This window comes from Arthrobotrys flagrans (assembly GCF_004000055.1).
Source record: "Arthrobotrys flagrans strain CBS H-5679 chromosome Unknown unitig_0, whole genome shotgun sequence".
In the NCBI taxonomy this organism is placed as follows: domain Eukaryota; kingdom Fungi; phylum Ascomycota; class Orbiliomycetes; order Orbiliales; family Orbiliaceae; genus Arthrobotrys; species Arthrobotrys flagrans.
The window spans coordinates 3,756,294-3,775,079 of NW_027137550.1; the positions used below are offsets into that span (position 1 = coordinate 3,756,294).

Genomic DNA, 18,786 nt, shown 5'->3' on the forward strand with positions numbered 1-18,786 from the left:
AATCCATTAATTTTGGTGTGTCAGGTGACCTTGCCGCACCCAAATGCAAGTTTTCGAGTGTGCATAAGTCCGTGGGTTAGGCAAGTTACATGCAGCTAGGTTGGCTGGGGGCATGGTTCTGTGCCTCGAGCTCTGAACAAAACTGTGTAAAGCTAGTTGTCCATCACTCATGCAAGGCATCAGATGGTCGGCATTTTTGACGGGACTCACACTAACAAAAGAGCGATTTAACTTTTATTTTCTTTTTGATACAAACCGTTCAAAAGAAGGGTTGTATATCCGAGACAAGACGAAGTACGATTGAAGAGCCCAAGCAAGTTATGAAGTTAGGAGGAAGCCTCAGCTCTGCTCGGAAAGATACAACATCAAGTTTTTTCGGTCGAAGAAGATACCCACCATCAGTTACGCTAGTAAGTACGTCATCCGGGAAAGAAAGACCAACAACTTTATTGGATGCTGTGCCCTTGTCTAGCTTTATTCATGGACAGGGAACTTCAAGATCGAATATGAAATCGCCGGACATAGCTAAGCTTCATATTTAGTCGGATACATTCAAATCTTCTTACCAGGGCCGAGTGAAACAACTACGATATCAATTTCATAAAAATCTTTACACGGCTCGTCAGCTGAAGGTCGAACCCCGAGAATGCCCGGTGAATAATGAATGAATGGGGCATTCTTTTCAGAGACAATAACATGAGCTTCGAGATGAGTTTGAACATAAGACAGTTCCTTCGGTGGCCCTCATGGCTACAACAGTAGGACATGTTCCCCGTTGCGTTAGTAGTTGAACTTTATAGACCTTATCGGATCCGAACTACCTCAACAAGGTAATTAGTAAACGTATCGGGAGAGAAAAAAACAATTATGAATCGAAAACGCAAAAACCTAGATTGTGGGTGAACCGCCGTGCACGGTTTATGTAGGGGCCTCCAAAAAAATGATGTAGGGTTGTTGAAGAAAGAAAAAAAAAACGAAAAAGCAAGGGGAAAATTCTGAAGAATGGTTTCGAAGAGCCCTTCAAGTTCGATTTGGAGGGAACGGGGAGGTCGTAACTTGCTTTTTGATAGTAGGTTGTAAGCTCTGAGGAAACGTGAACGACCACATGCATCCTGCACCCATAAAAGCACCGTAACGACCCCTCAATTTGAAAAAGGACACAACCTTCCAGCGTAGTGCACCGAATACTTGGATTGTTCTCGCAAGCACAAATAATCCTGGGTCGCCCAGTTCTGGCCCTACTTTTTTTTTACCCCGCCGCCGTCGCCTTCGATCACCTCGCCTCTTCCGCTTTGTGCAAAGTCGAGGCTCTTCTCCGCAGTCATATTCGTTAAGCTTGTACGTTGCACGCACGTGCCGATTTGTTCTCCAACCTGTACCCAGCTAGATTTTCTGGGTGGGGAAAAGAAAAGAAAAAATTTAAGTGTGCGTATAATGTTCCTTTGGTCTTCTTCCCCACGTTGGATGCATCGTAAGGTGTACCTTTTGGCTTGCATTTGTTCTCGCCCCTCCAAGACCTTATTTTATTTTATTTTATTGTTTGTGCAAGGGTCACCCACCGGCCAAGGTAAAAAAGAGTATTCCGGCAAAGCAATACCATTGGGAGCACAGGGACGAAAAACGCATCAGAGAGAGAAATGCCCAATAGAAGCCAGCCAGCAGGGCGACCCGCCTAGTTCCTTAGTTGGGGCAAGGAACGAACTTCGCCTGTTGCACTGCGCTAGAGTGTTGTTCACGATTAGCCTGTGCTCTGCCTTTAGAGATCATTGGCCTCTATGCCCTTGGACTTGCAGGAACTGAAGCAGAACCAACCCCTCATGGCTCTTTCAGAGACATCGGGCATGTTCAGCAATGGATATTAGAAATTGCGAGTGCAAACGAGACAAGTCCAAGTCCACGAATGAAATTTGAGGGAACTGGGCCTAATCAGCCAGAAGGAAGGAGCGAGTGAGCGGAAGACGAAGCGAGCAGGAAAAAAAAAAAAGCAATCTCAGAAAAAAGGCCTGTCATTCGGTGCGATTCCAGTATAGAGTGCGCTATACGTTAGGGTTGCGATCCGTAGAATCAATGATATCAATAACCATAAGTATTATTGACCTTGTTATATGCGAGTCTTTTAGCTGCAGCCAACATCCGCCGCGGCTGCCCTAGCTGCTGCTGCTGCGAGAGGGAAATGGAGCTAGCTAGCTAGCTAGCAAGCAGCATGGTTTGCTCGCTCGCGCACGCCGTCTCTGCCTTTTCGGTTATCCCTTTCAATTGAGATATATGCACTTGCTCGGATCCACTCCGTTTTGAAGCTTTAGTTCTAACTTCCCAAAATTATGTCCCTTTGGTTCATTTCCCGACACCAATGAGATCTCAAAGATCGTGTGCCACAGCTGCTGACTGACATAGTCTCATCTGCCTTATCGAGGCCAGGCCCGTTCGAAGTTCGTCCATCCCGTTCGATCAGAAAAGTCCGCTGCTGTAAAAGCCCTAGTAGAAAAGGCCGAGTTCGTCTCTGCACCAATATTTTCACCATCACCATATTCCTCGACAAGAAGGACAGTTCTGCATGGGAAATAAGATAGAATAAAAAATAAAAAAAAAATAAAAAAAAAACATCTTGTCACTCTTCACTCAACCACGCCTCAAAGGACTTCTCTCGCTCGCCAGGAACTCCTTTCGGTAAAGTTGAAGAAAAGGAAGGTAGCAAAAACTTTAAAGATTCTGAAGAGCAGGTCGAATTGGCAGGCTCATCGAGAAGCCCAAAACAGACGACGACGACGACGAACGAGTTCTATCAGTTGATAACAGAAATTTTTATAAAGGAAAAAAATAAATAAAATAAAAATTATAACAACTTCTTCAAACAGTTGTTATAGAAAAAAAAAAAATATCCAGGAGGCAGCTGAAGTTAACAACAGTTCCTTTCTCCTTTCTTTCATCCTTTCTTTCTTTTTCGACCTTCTTGTCATTGGGGGGATTTCGAATCAGAAAACAGGTACATACGCTTCCTAAAACCACCATCTTTTTCCGACACCCCGCCTTCAAATCAACCCAGGTATCCCACTCTTTCGACATCGGTCTGCCTTTTTAGTGCCACACTTGTTCTCAAAGAGTTCCTTGAGAACCGGGCCAAATCTTGAGACAAAAAGATCTTTACCTCTCTCCAATAGCTCCGTCGCCAGCAGGGAAGCACAGGACGGTGCCGTTGAAAAAGTAAGCAAAGTACTGTTCAAAATAAGAGGTCACCGTGAGGAGGGGACATGGGACTACCCATACTAAGCAAGTAGTACACAGCTCTCATCAAACAAAGGTACCACCGGGCGATACCGTACAAGTATTCTGCCTCTGCCACTCGTCTTGCTCTGCCACTAACCCCGTTCTGCCCCTCACACTTGGTCTCTCTGGTCCTACCAAAGGGCACAAGCTCGTAGAACACAAACACACCAAAAAAAACGTCCGTAAGTCCTCTTCTGTTCCTACCCGCAGAAAAGACCCTGTCATAAGGCCAGCTCGCTGCCTGTCCTCATCTCTGCCATATCCCTCCCAAGCAGACAACGTGGAACAGCCGGTCATTTTCCCATCTTCATCCTCCCCATCCTTCTTCCTTGATCCGTTATCAAGAACGATATTCTAAAGGCGTTGTAGTTGCTCCTCCACAGTCACGTTTTTTATCTCTCTTATCATTCGCAGCTAGCAATCATGTCCAAGCTCTTCGTCGGGTAAGTTTGGCACTTGAATTCCCAGCCGGTTTACCCTGATTCGAAACGGTTCTGTGGCGGCCGTGGGCAGCTTCGGATCTCGATATCGATCCTGGACTGCTTCTCTAATTCGTTCCATGTCTTCTCTCGCGACAACAGCGGTCTTGCCTGGCACACAGATGACCAGACTCTTCGTGCAAAGTTCGAGGAGTTCGGTCCAGTCGAGGAAGCGGTGAGTTTGCCATTTCCAACGAAACGCAAAAAAAGCTCTTCTCCCTCTCGGCTCCGGCCCAAACCCTTGTTGATACTAATCAGCTGGTTCGTTTTTCCCGGCTTCACTATAGGTCGTTGTCAAGGACCGAGATACGGGTCGTTCGCGGGGCTTTGGCTTCGTTCGATTCTCAAGTGAGGACGATGCTACCACTGCGATGAACGCCATGAACAACACCGAGTAAGTTGACGCCTCCCTCTCGTGGTTTCTGGGGATGCTTGTTGCGGCGGTGGAGCTAGCTTCCGGAGCTACAGCAGCTCCCCACTTTGCTCGGAAGCAGGATGGCTGAGATGGAGCAATTTTGATATAGGTTCGACGGACGATATATTCGCGTGGATAAGGCCGCCAGTAAGGTGGGCCAGGGTAGGGAAAATTCCTCTGGTACCTACGGCGGCGGTGGCGCTGGTGGGCAATGGGGTCAGTCAACACTTTCCTGGGGTTATAGTCCCACGAAAAATCACAGACTTACGTATATGTGGGCTCTAGGTGGCTATCCACAACAAGGACAAGGTCACGACGGGTATTCAAACGCTGGGTACGGCGGTAAGTGGTGCACCGGTGGCAATCTTGAAGAATCGAGGGTTAGTTCGACATCCAGAAGCTCCAATGCTAACTCACCTCATATGGTAACAGGCCAAGGCACTGGATACTAAATGCGAATTCGAAACTCGTTTCATGATACGATTTACGAATTTCAGCTCCACAACCTGTATAGACGCTTTCTTCCTTGCATCATGCCGTTGTCCGTTAACTGCTGGCGTACCTTTCCTTTGAACCATCTCTCGACGGGCGTATACGTTCTCAGTGTTGGCCCAAAAAAGGATACACCGGGATTCGTTTGAGCTGTATCAAATTTTGTCTCCTATACGTCTTATCATCCCTTTCGAAATTTCTCTCTTTTTTTTCTTTTTGGGTTGGATACCTGCTTTCTCCTTGTAAATCCTCCTCTCATGTACTCTTCCTTTTCCTTCGAACATCTTTCTCTTCCTTTATATCCTCCTTGCATGCAGTCTCCGTTTTATACCAAGGGCAACAAAAAAACATTGGGTGGCTATCTGCAGATTTTCGAGTACTGCTTGATTATTTCCTTTTCGTTTGGGGCGGCCGTGGTGCATAATTTGTAAAAGAGATATAAACGGCGGATTTTGTGACAAGGCAATACGCGTTTTTACCCTTTTCCTTTAAATGTCCACTTAATGCACCTTTGAAGCTTCTAAATGCATTCTTTCTTTTCTTCTTATTCTCTGTTCCTGATTCTAGACTGCTGGTGCTGCGATATCAACAACGCCGACGTGCAGTAGAACCGGATCGATCGAATAATGTGACCAAAAGGTAGGTCAGTGGGACCACTGAGGAAACGAAACGCTATAATAGGCAATGCAGGAAAGTGGATATAAAGGTAAGGCCGCCATTTCCCTGAACACTGGGTATTCGAGCGAGGCCAGGCATTTGCCAAATATATTGACTCCAGTTGTTCCAGATAAGACTTTCAGAAAGGACATAAATCAAAATACCTTTGTCGTCACTAATTGTTATCCATCTCCGTCAACTCCAGACTTACAGTTAGTTAGGGAAGGACTCGCAAGCTTGTAGATATTTCCTTGTCTGAATTTTGTATTGTCCGAGTGAGTGAATGATGGTTTTTTTTTTTTTTTTTTTTGTTCTCTTTTTGTCTTTTGGATCTTCTTTCTTGAATGAAAAGGTTAACTGTCCTTGTCTTTCAGGGCTTTTCATTAGAAAGTATGCACAGTGCCTCGAGCGGAGCGGGCCTCATCAACATGCGCATTCTGATCTATAAACAAGGGAAGCTATGGCGAGCCCTTCCCGATATTTTTGCTTTGTGCGGACGCGAAAGACGATTTTCTCTGATACAGTGCCTCGAGCGGAGCGGGCCTCGTCAACATGATCTTTTTTTTTTGTTATTTTTTGTTTTGGGTTTGCAATTGTTACTGAAGTTGATACGCAAAGAAGAAATAACTGTCGCTGATGTTCCTAGCCTTCTATCAGATAATTATCTCAACGAACGCTAGATATGCCAGGATTGTCTATAATTACCACCGCAGTTATGTTTTCCCGATGAAAAGGGAAATGATGGATGGAGACGTCAGTTAGAGTCCTTTAGAGGTTTCCCTTCGATCTCAGCAGCCGTCTTCGCAAGCTCCGTGATATGGGAATCGTGGGCCTCGGGGGCTAGTTGTTCTAACGCGGTATACAAGTTGTATAAGTACTCCTTATTCTCACCAGATGGGCCTCGAGAATTCAGGATGTGTTGCGCCAGTGCGTGAGTGGACTCGGGAGGTCCGACGAATTGTGGATTATCGGGTGTACCAATGTATACGATTGCTGGTATGGGGTTGGGTACACCTTCGGACTCCTTGCGCGAGAGATTATGATATACTGGATGTCGATGGATCGTGTAACCGTTGATTTCACGGAGGTCAAGGTAGGCTTTTATTCTTTCTACCTAAAGGCAGGTGTGAAATTCTCAGTATACGAGGTTCTGCAGCGGATGCATGCATGCAAACACCCGAAAATGGGCGCGTATTTTGGGCCAATGAGTTTTTCACTGACCTCCGCGGGTGCGATGAGATATGCTGCACCCCATACGGGCTCGTCCGTCTCGTGTGCTATCAGAGTGACAACGCGACCAGGAGCTTCGGGTGTCCCACGATGGTCCTCGCTATTGGGTATCAAGCCTTGTTAGTTTGTCCATGACGGAAAGGCCCGTTTGTGCATATGCAAGATACGGAACCCAAGGTAAGCTATGTCCAAAGGTTGCTTTTTGGGGATCTCCACCTTGCCTATAGGAAACCAATGACCTCAAAGATAATGCCCCGCTGTCAGAATACCAATGCTTTCCATATATAACCTATCGTCGTATCGAAACGAGCCATGGGGTTGGGAAAACATCCCGAGACATCCAAATGCAGGGACGTCAGTAGAAGCTATCTGGGACATTTCGGTACCTGCCAAAATCTTCGAATGTAACCTCGTTCTATGTAACAAGGTACGCGACGGGCTGTATCAGTCGACGTGGTATCCTTTGAGACACAAGTAGTTGGTAAGCCCTTGTCCTTTTCCCTTTCGCCAGATGGAGTGCAGAGATATGGGGTAGTTTAGTTGGTGGTCGCGAGTGTTGAAAAGGTTTTTGTTTTTTCCTCGCACGCGAAATTTTCGGTGGAGGCCAGAATAGCACTAAAGCCATACAGGGCCCAAACCGTAGCTGTAGGAAGAGGAAATATCATGCATGTCGACGGTCACTGACCAAACGTTGGTGGAGGTTTCCATATTAGACTTCTGTTTCGACGGTGGTCGTTAGTGACCGTTGCACTTGGAGCAAGACGCCCTAGGTATGCATGATGACGCCTAAGCGAACGAAGGCCGTGCAAGAAACGGGGTTTTGGTGATAGGATCCCGAAGGAACGGATAAGGGAGGCGGGTATTCAGTGGGGAGAGGGAGAGAGAAGCCGTTACCCATAACCGAATATCCAGAAGTCTTCACCGTCGTTTAAGGGATCACTCATGTCTGAAGGTCGATGGGGTTTCTATGGGCAGGTGGGAATAGGGAAGGTATCTACGGACAAAGGGTACGGGGGAAAGAGGATGGTGGGGTGTCTGTTTTCGCTTTCTTGTACTAGGAGGCGATGAAATGTGGATAAAACTCGGAACGAGGGGGTTTGTATGAGGTTGGGAAATAAAAAACTTTATGCTTGGCTTGCCTGATCCTTTCAGATTTTATCAGAAACTGGAAAGCGGCTGTGGAACTAGCACTGAAACGGAGAGAGATAGTGGTGATATCTTCGGATCAAGATTGTCATATTAAAAGCTCCTAATCTGATTGCATCTATTGGCTTTCGAACCGGAGAAGCAAAAGCGCAGCTTCCGGGGATGGATGATAAAATAGAGGTACGGGGGACTACCGCCGATACAGGTTTCGCAAATGCAGGTCGCTAGATTTGGTAGGACGTATTAGAAAGTTCAATATGGTTCTCCATCGTATTCGATAATCAATAACTGCTTCTTCACTCTTCCGCCTCCTCTTCGATGGCTGCTTCGCCTTCAGCTTCCTCTTCAAACGAGGTTGGTGGGACCTCATATAGACGAACGACTTGCTTATTGGGATCCTGAAATTTCGGTTAGTATATCACAGCCCAAAGCAAGCGAACGAGCTTCCTACGAACCTTGACAAGGATATATTTCCCTTCAGGCATCGCCATACACATGTCGATGATCGTTCTAACGATACCCCATCCATTGCTCAAGCTAAGGTTCATTTGGTTCGCAAATTCGCGGGGTTTGTATCCGACGACACCTAGGACGACGTGCTTCTCTCGTTCCTTGGGGTTTACTCGGGAAATGAAGCTTTCAACACATTAGCATGGCAGCCGGCACGTAGAAAAGTTGTGATGGAAGCTTACCCGATTCTCATGAAGTCAGTCTTAGCTAAGATGGCCTGGGTGGTCCACTTAGCAAGCTTGCAGCTGTTATTCTTCATTTCAGTAGCAACGATAGCACCACGGGAGGTGTGGAGCTTGTTGCGCCAGCTCATAGCTCCGCCACTGCCTTGTGCTCTCTCGTCGAACTCATTCAAGGCCTTAATCGTCACGAGATTATTCTGGCCAGAAGCCGGGTTCTTCATAACAGCATCGATCTCAGTCCTGACGATCAGGTGGAGTGGCTGATCATCCGACAAGGACAAATCGAAACGTCTATACTTATATCCTTTCCTCGCCAGTTCAGGCTCGCCTGGCGCAGGGGTATAGAAAGGATCCTCATGTTCAAACTTGTGCTCATGCTCAGAGTCTTCAATAACGGCCTGGACGGCGAAATTGGCGTTAAGGACGGTAGCCTCAAGAGCCAATCGGCCAGGGGAATTAATGTTCTCCTTGTTGCTGTCGTTAACATCCATAGGTGGGTCGGCAGCGTTCTCGTTGACAGTAGCGAAGTCAATCTGAGAACCATCACGTTTATCAAAGTAAAGCTTGTTTCCAACTCGGTTGATAACAATATCCCAGCTGTAGACGGATCGTGTGGCACACATCAAAGTAGAGAGGATGGTATCCGTCGCGAAGATAGTGGCCTTCTCGCTGTCTGCAAGCTTCTGAATGATTGGGTCGCCGGATGTGGTTGGATTGTACCACGCCCTGTCAAAGATAACCAAAGGTGTCGATGTCGCTTTGGTTGCAGAGCGATCGAAAGAACGGTTGTAGTAGAACAAAGAACCATAAGACTCGACATCTTCTCCATCGTCGATCTCGAGATTAAGCTTGCCGAGGCGGTTGAAGTCAATCTCCTCTAGCATTTTCCAATCAGGTTTGATAACAACGGACGAGTCTCTGTTTCTCTGTGGCTTGTCGTAATCCTTCCAGCCGAATCTACGTCCTCTATTGCTCCTAGGTCCTCTGGAAACTTCGCCCTGCGCTCTTCCAGCTTGCTGTCTGCCAAACTGCTGGCCTCTCTGGCCTCCACGGGCAGCACCAGCGGCTCCGCGGCCACGTCCTCGGAAGACGGTTCCACCACCGCGAGAGAAGGGAGTTCTTGGTTTGACATTCGATCTGTTATCAACCAAGGAGAAACTAGCTTCATCCTCGCCTTGCAATTGTGGGAAGAGTGTCGAAGCACCAGCTCCATAAATTTGTTGGTCTATTCCAGATAGTAAGCATCTCCACTAGCTCGAAGGTTTTTATTGGGATGCTATCACATACCTCTATAATTTCTACCGTATCCACGGCCTCTTTGATCTCTGTCACCCTTCGCATCTCCAGACCAATCGGCCAGTCGTCCTAGCTTATCGCCCTTTGAAAATGGGTTGTAGGGCATGCCATTGATAGTCCCCTCCGCCTCGGTTGGGTCTTGGGGACCCCACGCGCCATCCGTTGCGAGCTTGGTAATGATGTCGTTGAAAACCGGTGCCATGATGAATTCGGATTTCCCTCCCAATAGATTAGCTGGTATCGGATGTAGCTTCCTTCTATTAGTCGGAATCGTAAGAACGGTGTAGATGTCGACTTGATTGAAGCCGCTGAATGAACGGATGTTGGAAGCTGGCAGCAAGCTTTTTTTGATTTTTCTCTTTTTTTGAGTTTTCCAAATTTGTGCGATGAACAGACGCAACACATCAACACAGTTGCGGCTTGGACATGGTTGTCCTTTCTGTCGCGGCTTTCCACGTAACCCACTTCTATCAACCATCCAACCTCAACTCGACCAGATCGCGACAATAGTTATTCCCGTCGACGGCTCCTCCGAATCCCCCGGAAGCCCCTTAGATATGAACTAGGGAAGCCGTAAATCAGAATCCTTCAACTTGCGATCAGTATGGATAATTCAGCTTCAGTGGTACGTAGTATCCATGTCAGCCATATTTAGAATGTTGCCCATGAATCGTGATATATGCTAACTTCACGACAGGGCGGTCCTGCCCAAGGGAGTCTTACTTGGCGCCTTTCTTCCCATCCGATTACGTTACTATGCTTCCTAGCGTTCCGTCTATGTATATCAATATCTCGCAACTTGAGATCCTTTGGCTCTATTCGACTAACAAGCGACCTTGCTAGCTGCCCTGTTGACGTACCTCTTTGGGCTGTTATTCACCGACAATGAGTATGGGAATCATGATACCACCCGGCGCTTGGTCCACGCCCGCTAATTCGGCCATTTAGTGTTCTAATCTTCATTATTGTAATTCTGCTGTTATCCGCCGACTTTTATTACTGTAAAAATATCGCTGGGCGTCGCCTTGTAGGGCTAAGGTACGACAGTAGTGAAAATGGCCTTTGGGGACAACATCGTAGCTAATTTATGGATCTGGTTACAGGTGGTGGAATGAAACAAATGGCCAAACCGGTGAACAGACCTGGGTCTTCGAGAGTGCAGACGTACGTTATCCATGGTCACAGGTGGTCTACAGCATCTAACTGCATCGTCTAGCCATCCCGAGTTATCAATGCTACCGATTCTCGGTTTTTCTGGTTGTCATTGTATAGCATACCCGTCCTTTGGGGACTTCTAGCTATTCTCGCACTGATACGGTTCAAATTTACTTGGTATGCTTGCCTACGAACAACCGGCTTAAGAGTCTACCTACTCACATATTGACAGGCTTCCCCTCGTTGCTATTGCGGTAACACTCTGTATCACAAACACCCTTGCATTTTCCCGTTGCGACAAATTCTCCAATGCGAGCAGCATTGCAAATAGGGCTTTCGCAGGAAGTGGCATTGCCGGAACTATCGCTAGCGGTATGGTCAGTCGATTGTGGAGCAGGTAGTATGACTCTACAGGAATTCGGTACTAGTTATGGGGAGACTTCATCAAAAATTCAATCACGAGACAGGTTAGGCTCTAGTTTTTTTTCTTCCTTTCTCTTTTTCTCCTTGTCTCGCATACCTTTGTATAGTATATCTGAGGTTTAGCATGCTTGTGGTTTTGAGCCTCAAAGGTCAAAAAGTGTTCTGAAGATGCCATGATTCAGTTAAATCGCTCTTTCTTCGATCCCACCAATCACCAATCAGTTTCTATTGCAGTTCCTACAACCTTGGTCACGTGAGTCACTTAATATGACAATGCTACCCACAGATCGCAGGATATTTGAGGACAATACCCTACAAGGCCCGTCATAACCCCTAGCAGTCTAGAACATATAGGTTCAGAAGCTTGAGATCAATAAGCTGCCCGTATACTGGTCTCGTACCCACCGTATACTGCTTTTGAGATATCAATCTGCAAAGACCCAAAAGGTATATTGAGTGCCTATGATCTCTCGCCCAACCATAGTACTATACATACCTAGATTGTCCCGTAGACAAACTTCTACAAAGTGCTAACGATACGGTTAAACACCAACATGTTCACGAATTCAGCGAGGTGGAAGAATGAAGAAACAAAGGCAAAGACTTATAACAACGATGACAACTTTGGAATTAATTGCAGGTTATATCATTGCATTGGATTAAATATACAAAACATATCTCAGAATTCCATTCCCAGAACAAAGACTTTGTGAAACAGCTTGTCGCCGCCCGAAACCACGAAGTAATGATACTGTCGCGGCGATCCTTAGAGTTCTTCATGTTTGGGGGCTTCCTTGACTGGTTCTTCCTCCTTCGGCACCTCCTTGGCTGGCTCTTCTTCCTTCGGCACCTCCTTGGCTGGTTCCTCTGGTGCTGGTGCATCCTTGACCGGCTCTGGTGATGTGGCAGACTCTTCCTTCTCAAATGGTGGAATCTTAATCTTCCTAATTTCTCCCATCTTGATCTTATCGATCCAGATCTTCAACTCCTCATCGGAAGTTGAATCGCCGTCGTATTCAACATACCATCCTCTCTTCGCACTTAAGGCTCTCAATTGAACCCGATCGGTTTTATCAAGAGCGAATCCTTTCATAAATTCAGGAGAGAGTTTTGATCCTTGAACTTGGAAGAATGGGAAAGTTTGCCTAGCATGGTTGATATAGAAATTTGTCTTTTCTTGAGCAGTGAGAGTATGGGCGCTATCAGGAGTGACAACCAGAACGCAGATCTTGTTTCCGCATGTTGCAGCGAAAGCTTCCAGAGAAGGAGCCTCGGGGATGGTAGGGTCAACTAAGGGAAAAAATATTTAGCAAATGAATCAGTGACAAGAATGGAATGTACGAATTGTGGCTTACAAGTCGGCCTTGGTGGTGGTGGTGGTGCGGACGAGGATGAAGTCGAAGAGGACTCTGCCTTCTTCTCATCTTTCGCGACTGGCTTACCAGTGGCTGGCTCCGCGAATTTACCAACAAACTTTAACATGGCCTCCTTCTTCATTTCCCCATCATAAACGACCCCTTCAGCAGTACCGCCTGGCAGTACGAGGAAGGTAGGGACTTTTTCAACACCAAAGAGCTTGAGAACTTCGGTTTCCTTATCACGGACCTGCGCGAATGTAACCGATCCAAGGAAATCAACAGCCAATGCCTTGTAGAGAGGTGTGGCAACTCCTTTTGTGGTGAAGAGAATGGCCTTTGCGGTCTCATTCTTCTCATTGAGGAATCCATCAACGGTCTTAGAGTTAACCCTAGTAACATGATTGGGAATTTGTTCAACCAAGAAGTCAACGATTCCCTTGGCTGTACGTTGGCCTTGGTAATCTATTCCGAGTGAACATATTAGTGCCACCTATCTCAAACTACTTAAATAGTGGTTGATAATTATATCTTTATCTATACCTTGGATAGAAGGCTTTCCATTCTTCCCAGGTTTGAAAACCTTGATGGTAGGGAAACCTTGGATTCCATACTCTGAACAAGTGCGCTTGTTGGCATCATCGTCGCAATCGATTGCAGCAACTTGAGCAAGCCCGTTCATATTCTCAGCAGCCTTTTCATACGCAGGCTTGAGGTTTTTGCAATGTCCGCCTGCGTAAAATAAGGTTCAGTGGATTGCATTTTGGTACTGAGTTAATTAAAGCACATGAGATACTTACACCATGGCGCATAAAATCTACAAGATGGAAAACATGAGCATTAGCCTTACAAGGCCGATGGCATATAGGGTTTAAACGAGTGGAATTGGATTTCTTACTCGACAACCTATGCATTTGGATTATATATATTAGCAACTATTTCAATGGCACTCTAGTTCTAACTGAGCAACTCAGTACTTATGGTATTCTAATGGATATGGTCACATACAGAAGCATGATTCGATTTGAGAATCTTCTCAGCAAAGTTCTTAGAGGTGAGTTGGAGGACAGGCGAATTGCTGGAGTACATCCCCGCCGCCAATGGGGCGAGGAGCACAGCCGATAGAGCCGCTACAACGACTGGATTGTGCACCATGACGTGTGGTGGGTTGCAATGCAATGCAATGATGAAGCGACCAATACCAATATCTCGCGGGGTTCGTAGTGATGTAGTGAGTCGATGAATTGATATATCTACGAGAAGGAAAAGAGGTTTAAGAGGAGCAGAAGGATATGGGCAACAGGTAACTTGTACTTCTTTCTATTATATTGCTAGATTCAGCCTGCTGCTTACCCACTTGCCGTTGAAGATGCCAGCGTAGCGTTGCGAGGAGGCCATGTTGGGCCAACACGAAGCGGCTATAGGGCGACGGCCACGTGATATATTGACAGAAAACCCAACACTCCACAACACAGTTCAGTGCAATTATGCTGGTTTATCCACAAGAAGAGTCCCCGAGGCTACTTAAGTAGTTTATATTACGACATGAAAGCAATCATGTCTCGTCGCCAGACTCCTCGACCGAAAGGAATTCGTAAACCAAGATCCCTTGTGCTATGTTACCGGAGCTATCCAGAACCTAAAAATGATTTCACCGCACCCGTTATTTGGTTCCGAACCCAGTTCAAACATTCAAAAAGTTGGCTACAAAACCCTGGTGATTAATTCAGGTTTACAATATCGACTGGCATGTTCAATTGACTGGCAGTCCGCTACCTACGCACGCTCCATCTATACACATATAGTATACAAGGTCTTTTCGAATTAGGGAAAGCAAAGATCCCTCTATATAGCTACAGAAAGTTCTTTGTATTATTAGGGGTGTATGGCTGCAATGGAAAGTCGTGGGATCTCCTATCGATCGATTAGTTATTAGCAATACTGTCAAATTCGCGAACGAATAGAAGGGTTGTTCGGCACTTCGACAGTCTAGACAAAAATTTATTAGACCTGACAAAGTGTCGGAGAGTACACCAGACCCTACCTCAATAAGAGAGAGTTTTTCGGGCGAATAGGATCATGATCGGTGGTTATCCCGTGAAACCATGCAGTACTGCAGTATGAGCCATCACACATCACCTCACCGCTCCTCTTCACCACGTACGCCGAACTCACCAGAGTATCGAATGCATTATAGCAATGTGTCAATGTGTCGCGATCTCTGCTGGCTTCAACCCTCCGCAAACTTGATGACCCCTCTTGGAATATCAAAGGATAATCAAATTAGGCACTGAAGTTGTAATTATCCGCCGCCTCTGAAGAAACGGCAGAGCAGCCCGGATAGCTATTTCGTAAGTTTCGAAGAATGGCTCAGCCCATGCGCATGCAAACACCGCCAACACTGCAGGAGCGATGTTCCCGTCTATCGAGCACCGACTTAAGAGCTCTTGACCCGAAAGTTTCCGCGAGGAAAGCAACCCCGCCTCCATATTTTGCATTTGCTCGGGCCATCTCAGTCTAGAGTGCTACCTCATGTTCGCCATGATATAATTCTCATAGGATCAAGATGCACTGCATATACAGACCACGAGTAACGGAATCACACCGCATATGCTCTTGCGACCCGAAACAAAAGCGGGCGGTCCTAGCCACTATCGTCCTATTAGTTTAGCAATCTCGGGGTTTACTTTGTCGCAATCACGGGGTGAAAAAGTGCGGCAGGGGCACAGTGCCATCATACGATTTCGATCAAAAGGGCTTAGATCGACATCTGCAGGATTTTAAAAGTCAAAGGCTGGCAACTGGTATTTTTCTCCCATTCAAAACGGAATCACCCTAGACAGAAGAATACCGAACACCACTATTTGATTCTCGGCTTTGCCTTCATAGCTTTAGCATGCAAAGGACGTTGACGGCGAAGGAAAGGTCGAGAAAACCCCCGTTCCCCGCACGCCACGCCTGCAGTTCATCGGTTAGGAAAGACAACTTCGAAGCGAGAGGTCTCGTTTTCACAGCTATCGAGCCAGCCCGTTGCATGGCTCGAGGGTTGAGCTCTGTAACGCACGCTACATCAAAGTCAGTTCCTGGTTCTCAAAACATATAAAACCTCGAGATTTAGTATAATAACACGCCCCGACTAGGCCTATATTAAAATTCTCTTAATGTGAGAAGATGCAAGATAAAAAAAAAGAACGCTCGGGCCTACAACTACTCGTATCATCTTGCGAATGTCATGGTATGCCGGCCAAAGTTTTCTTGTGTCATGCACGAAGAAAAAGCCTATCTGATTTCGGCCGCTTCCGCGGTTCAAAGGAAGGCACGGTACTCTATACGGACATTGGCTAGGGAACATATATGTAATCTGTACATTTACTTATATACCGGGCAATATATTTTACCATTCAAGCCTGGCGTTGGAATTATATAATAGTCCGTAGCTTGACCGAATAAACTCATATAAATCGAATAGGCTGGATCCACATTTTTGATAAATCTGAGCGAGGACTTAATGGCAAGAGCCTGATTCAAATCTAGCACGAGGAAACCCACCACAACCTCTTACTGGGCCCCTAGGACACGCCTTGTAGTTGAGGGCGGGGCCCATTTTCAATGCTTGAGGAAGAGAAAGGAATTTCGCTGCAGTACAGATGCAGGGCAAGCAGTGACCATATATTGGCCTGATGGGCGGCGGTCCGTGTAGTATAGTGGTATCTCGGCCATAGGTGTACTGCCCGTATCCACAAAACATATTTTAAAATCCATCGTTGTACTTACATGGGAGAAAGTCTCCTTAATGCTGCAGGCACGGAATATTTGGCTGGGGGACATGGCGATTGCGAATTTGAGTCGGTTGATTGCATTGCCAAGGTCCGTGCCTGAGAATTGAGCACTCTGACCACATAATCAGTCGGTGGCATGGATGGGAGCAACTCAGACAACTCAGAGTTAATATATTCCAAGATTTAAATTTTATTGAATTGGTCTTCCTGGTGTAATTCCGGCTTCATCTTAGGGAAAATGTAAGAATGGAAAGGTTTTCAATTGGGACAGGTCACGCTAGACTGGGAATCTCAGCTCATCGTATTCCAGTTACCTGTATTTAATGCCCCATATTTTTACTAAGTCGCTCTTAAGATTCTCCACAGGTTCGACTGGCGCTAATGGGTCTCGGGAGGGATAGTTTCCGTGGAACAACATCCCCACAGAGGGCTGCCAGTGTAACTCTGTATAACTGCCAGACTAAAATTTAAAACTATGAAGGGCCTAGTATTCCTTAGTGCCTCGTGACACACAAGCTTTCAGAGCTAGACTTAATTTGAATTGAGTCTAGCCCAATGCAATGCACGTGGAAAGCAAGAAATGTTTTTCTGACCTGGATAATCCTGATCTTTTTTTTTTTTTTTTTTAGGTTGCCTGTTGGGAATTTACCCAAGGTTTACCCGGAATGCCGGTAATCCTAATCATATATGCCATATCAACGTCCGGGAACATGGTCTCGAACCAACCGCTCTAAATAGATTTGGCCTCACCACAAGAAGAAGAAGAAGAAGAAGAATTCAGATGCTGCAGTCCAGAAACCACAATTCACGGATGTGTGGTGAAGGAGGTGATTCAGTCAGTTCTTAGCTTAACCTTAGGCGCACAATTTGTCAGGTAACTGGATTGGATGGGTCGTTTTAGCTCGGGCCTCCGCCAAAACTCAAGAGGGAAATTATTTGCAACCTAAGGTTTTTTGGGGGACATCCGCAAATTATTTTTCCAGAGGCAAGGGATATATATAAGTAATGTCGGGATTTCATATCAATGATTACTCGTTCTTCAAATTCCGGGGTACGCTAGCTGACAAGCGCCTGTACCGAAGACCCAATTATCCAAGGCAGTCGACGATCAAATTTCCATAACCAAGCCCAGAAGATCTTAAGACTGAGACTTCGTATCGCGATTTCTTGTTTTACCTGAAAACGATCTTCCCCTAGTTTTTTTTTTTTTTCCTCTTAATTCTTCCACATGGCTGTTCTTCAGGCTGTCCTCATACTAGCGACGGTTTCTCGCATTCTTGCAGCCGACACCAAATTCACTGGAACTGGGTCCACAGGTCTCTATTGGGATTGTTGTAAACCATCATGCTCTTGGACCGAGAAAGGACCATGGTTAACACACCCAGTCCAAACCTGCAAAAAGGACGATTCGCCACTAAGTGACTTCACAGTCGGATCTGCCTGCGGGCAAGGTGGGACTGCATTTGTATGCAACAATCAACAACCATGGGCAGTGAACGATACTTTCTCGTATGGGTTTACCAGTACCTTCATTCCAGGTGCTAGCGAGTTTGATTGGTGTTGTTCATGCTATGAACTTATCTTTCTCAACGGCGGCCTTCAAGGGAAGCGAATGATAGTCCAAGCGAGCAATACTGGATACGACGACCCAACGAGGACTATTTTCGGTGTTGGTGTAAGTGAACAAAATTCTCTGTCATATAAATTTCACACTGAGATTCAAGCTAATATTTGGATATAACGAAGGCTCCTGGTGAGAAGGATTTTGCAAACGGGTGTATGAATCGCTATGGTAGCGATGGCGGTGGCTTCCTTGGAAACGAGGGAAGGCCTCTAACCAAGAGGACGGATTGTGAATCTCTTCCAAAACCTTTGCAACAAGGTTGCTTCTGGCGTTTTGACTGGTTTCTAGATGCTTACAAACCAAAGTTCGTATACCCTCTTATTTGTAAAGACAAACGATTTTACCACTGTACTAACAGATACAATTTCTAACAGCATGACATTCCAGAGGGTTAAATGCCCAAAGGCTCTTACTGATGTTACCGGTTGTATCAGAAACGACGAAGACAAATTCAATGCGAGTGCCAGTACAAATGCCGCGTCAACCCCATACGGGGAGTCGTTCAGTCTCCTTGTGACATCTTTGGCTTTGGCAGCCTTCGCTTTGGCTTTCAATATCTAGGAGGAGCCCTTTTTTTTTAATGACGGAGTTATTTCTTTGGTTACTTCCATTCATAGCGACCGGGTCATGCGACGCAGTACAAGCAATACTATAGTTATATTTAATGTTTATATCCAAAACACCAAGCTTGAAGTTTCGTATACGGCCGGCAAATCAGAGATGAAAACAAAATGCGGAGTTCAAGGTGTCTGTTTTTCTGTGTTAGGTAGACACGTCGC

General features: G+C 46.1%; 6 protein-coding genes across 6 annotated transcripts; 3 read left to right on the forward strand and 3 right to left on the reverse strand.

Annotated features, from left to right (window-relative positions):
- Window positions 1-2,321: 2,321 nt before the first annotated feature.
- DFL_004141 (uncharacterized protein) lies at window positions 2,322-4,610 on the forward strand (the record flags this gene model as incomplete). Its single annotated transcript, XM_067633186.1, has 11 exons — window positions 2,322-2,332; window positions 2,395-2,429; window positions 3,159-3,201; window positions 3,283-3,298; window positions 3,420-3,446; window positions 3,634-3,707; window positions 3,846-3,918; window positions 4,031-4,137; window positions 4,268-4,374; window positions 4,444-4,500; window positions 4,591-4,610. 11 exons carry the CDS (start codon window positions 2,322-2,324, stop codon window positions 4,608-4,610), a joined length of 570 nt encoding a protein of 189 aa, XP_067491380.1.
- Window positions 4,611-6,061: 1,451 nt separating this feature from the next.
- DFL_004142 (uncharacterized protein) lies at window positions 6,062-7,481 on the reverse strand (the record flags this gene model as incomplete). The annotated part of the gene is made up of 6 exons (XM_067633187.1): window positions 6,062-6,421; window positions 6,529-6,637; window positions 6,705-6,758; window positions 6,928-6,976; window positions 7,223-7,254; window positions 7,432-7,481. 6 exons carry the CDS (start codon window positions 7,479-7,481, stop codon window positions 6,062-6,064), a joined length of 654 nt encoding a protein of 217 aa, XP_067491381.1.
- A 498-nt stretch (window positions 7,482-7,979) lies between these two features.
- DFL_004143 (uncharacterized protein) lies at window positions 7,980-9,873 on the reverse strand (the record flags this gene model as incomplete). The annotated part of the gene is made up of 4 exons (XM_067633188.1): window positions 7,980-8,081; window positions 8,139-8,319; window positions 8,376-9,600; window positions 9,663-9,873. 4 exons carry the CDS (start codon window positions 9,871-9,873, stop codon window positions 7,980-7,982), a joined length of 1,719 nt encoding a protein of 572 aa, XP_067491382.1.
- A 402-nt stretch (window positions 9,874-10,275) lies between these two features.
- Window positions 10,276-11,227, forward strand: DFL_004144 (uncharacterized protein; the record flags this gene model as incomplete). Its single annotated transcript, XM_067633189.1, has 7 exons — window positions 10,276-10,296; window positions 10,369-10,450; window positions 10,515-10,560; window positions 10,620-10,709; window positions 10,775-10,835; window positions 10,888-11,003; window positions 11,059-11,227. 7 exons carry the CDS (start codon window positions 10,276-10,278, stop codon window positions 11,225-11,227), a joined length of 585 nt encoding a protein of 194 aa, XP_067491383.1.
- A 788-nt stretch (window positions 11,228-12,015) lies between these two features.
- DFL_004145 (uncharacterized protein) lies at window positions 12,016-13,759 on the reverse strand (the record flags this gene model as incomplete). The annotated part of the gene is made up of 6 exons (XM_067633190.1): window positions 12,016-12,539; window positions 12,605-13,069; window positions 13,148-13,336; window positions 13,405-13,421; window positions 13,503-13,510; window positions 13,613-13,759. 6 exons carry the CDS (start codon window positions 13,757-13,759, stop codon window positions 12,016-12,018), a joined length of 1,350 nt encoding a protein of 449 aa, XP_067491384.1.
- A 3,852-nt stretch (window positions 13,760-17,611) lies between these two features.
- On the forward strand, window positions 17,612-18,568 carry DFL_004146 (uncharacterized protein; the record flags this gene model as incomplete). The annotated part of the gene is made up of 3 exons (XM_067633191.1): window positions 17,612-18,058; window positions 18,130-18,311; window positions 18,382-18,568. The coding sequence occupies 3 exons, from the start codon at window positions 17,612-17,614 to the stop codon at window positions 18,566-18,568; spliced, it is 816 nt and encodes a 271-aa protein (XP_067491385.1).
- Window positions 18,569-18,786: the final 218 nt, after the last annotated feature.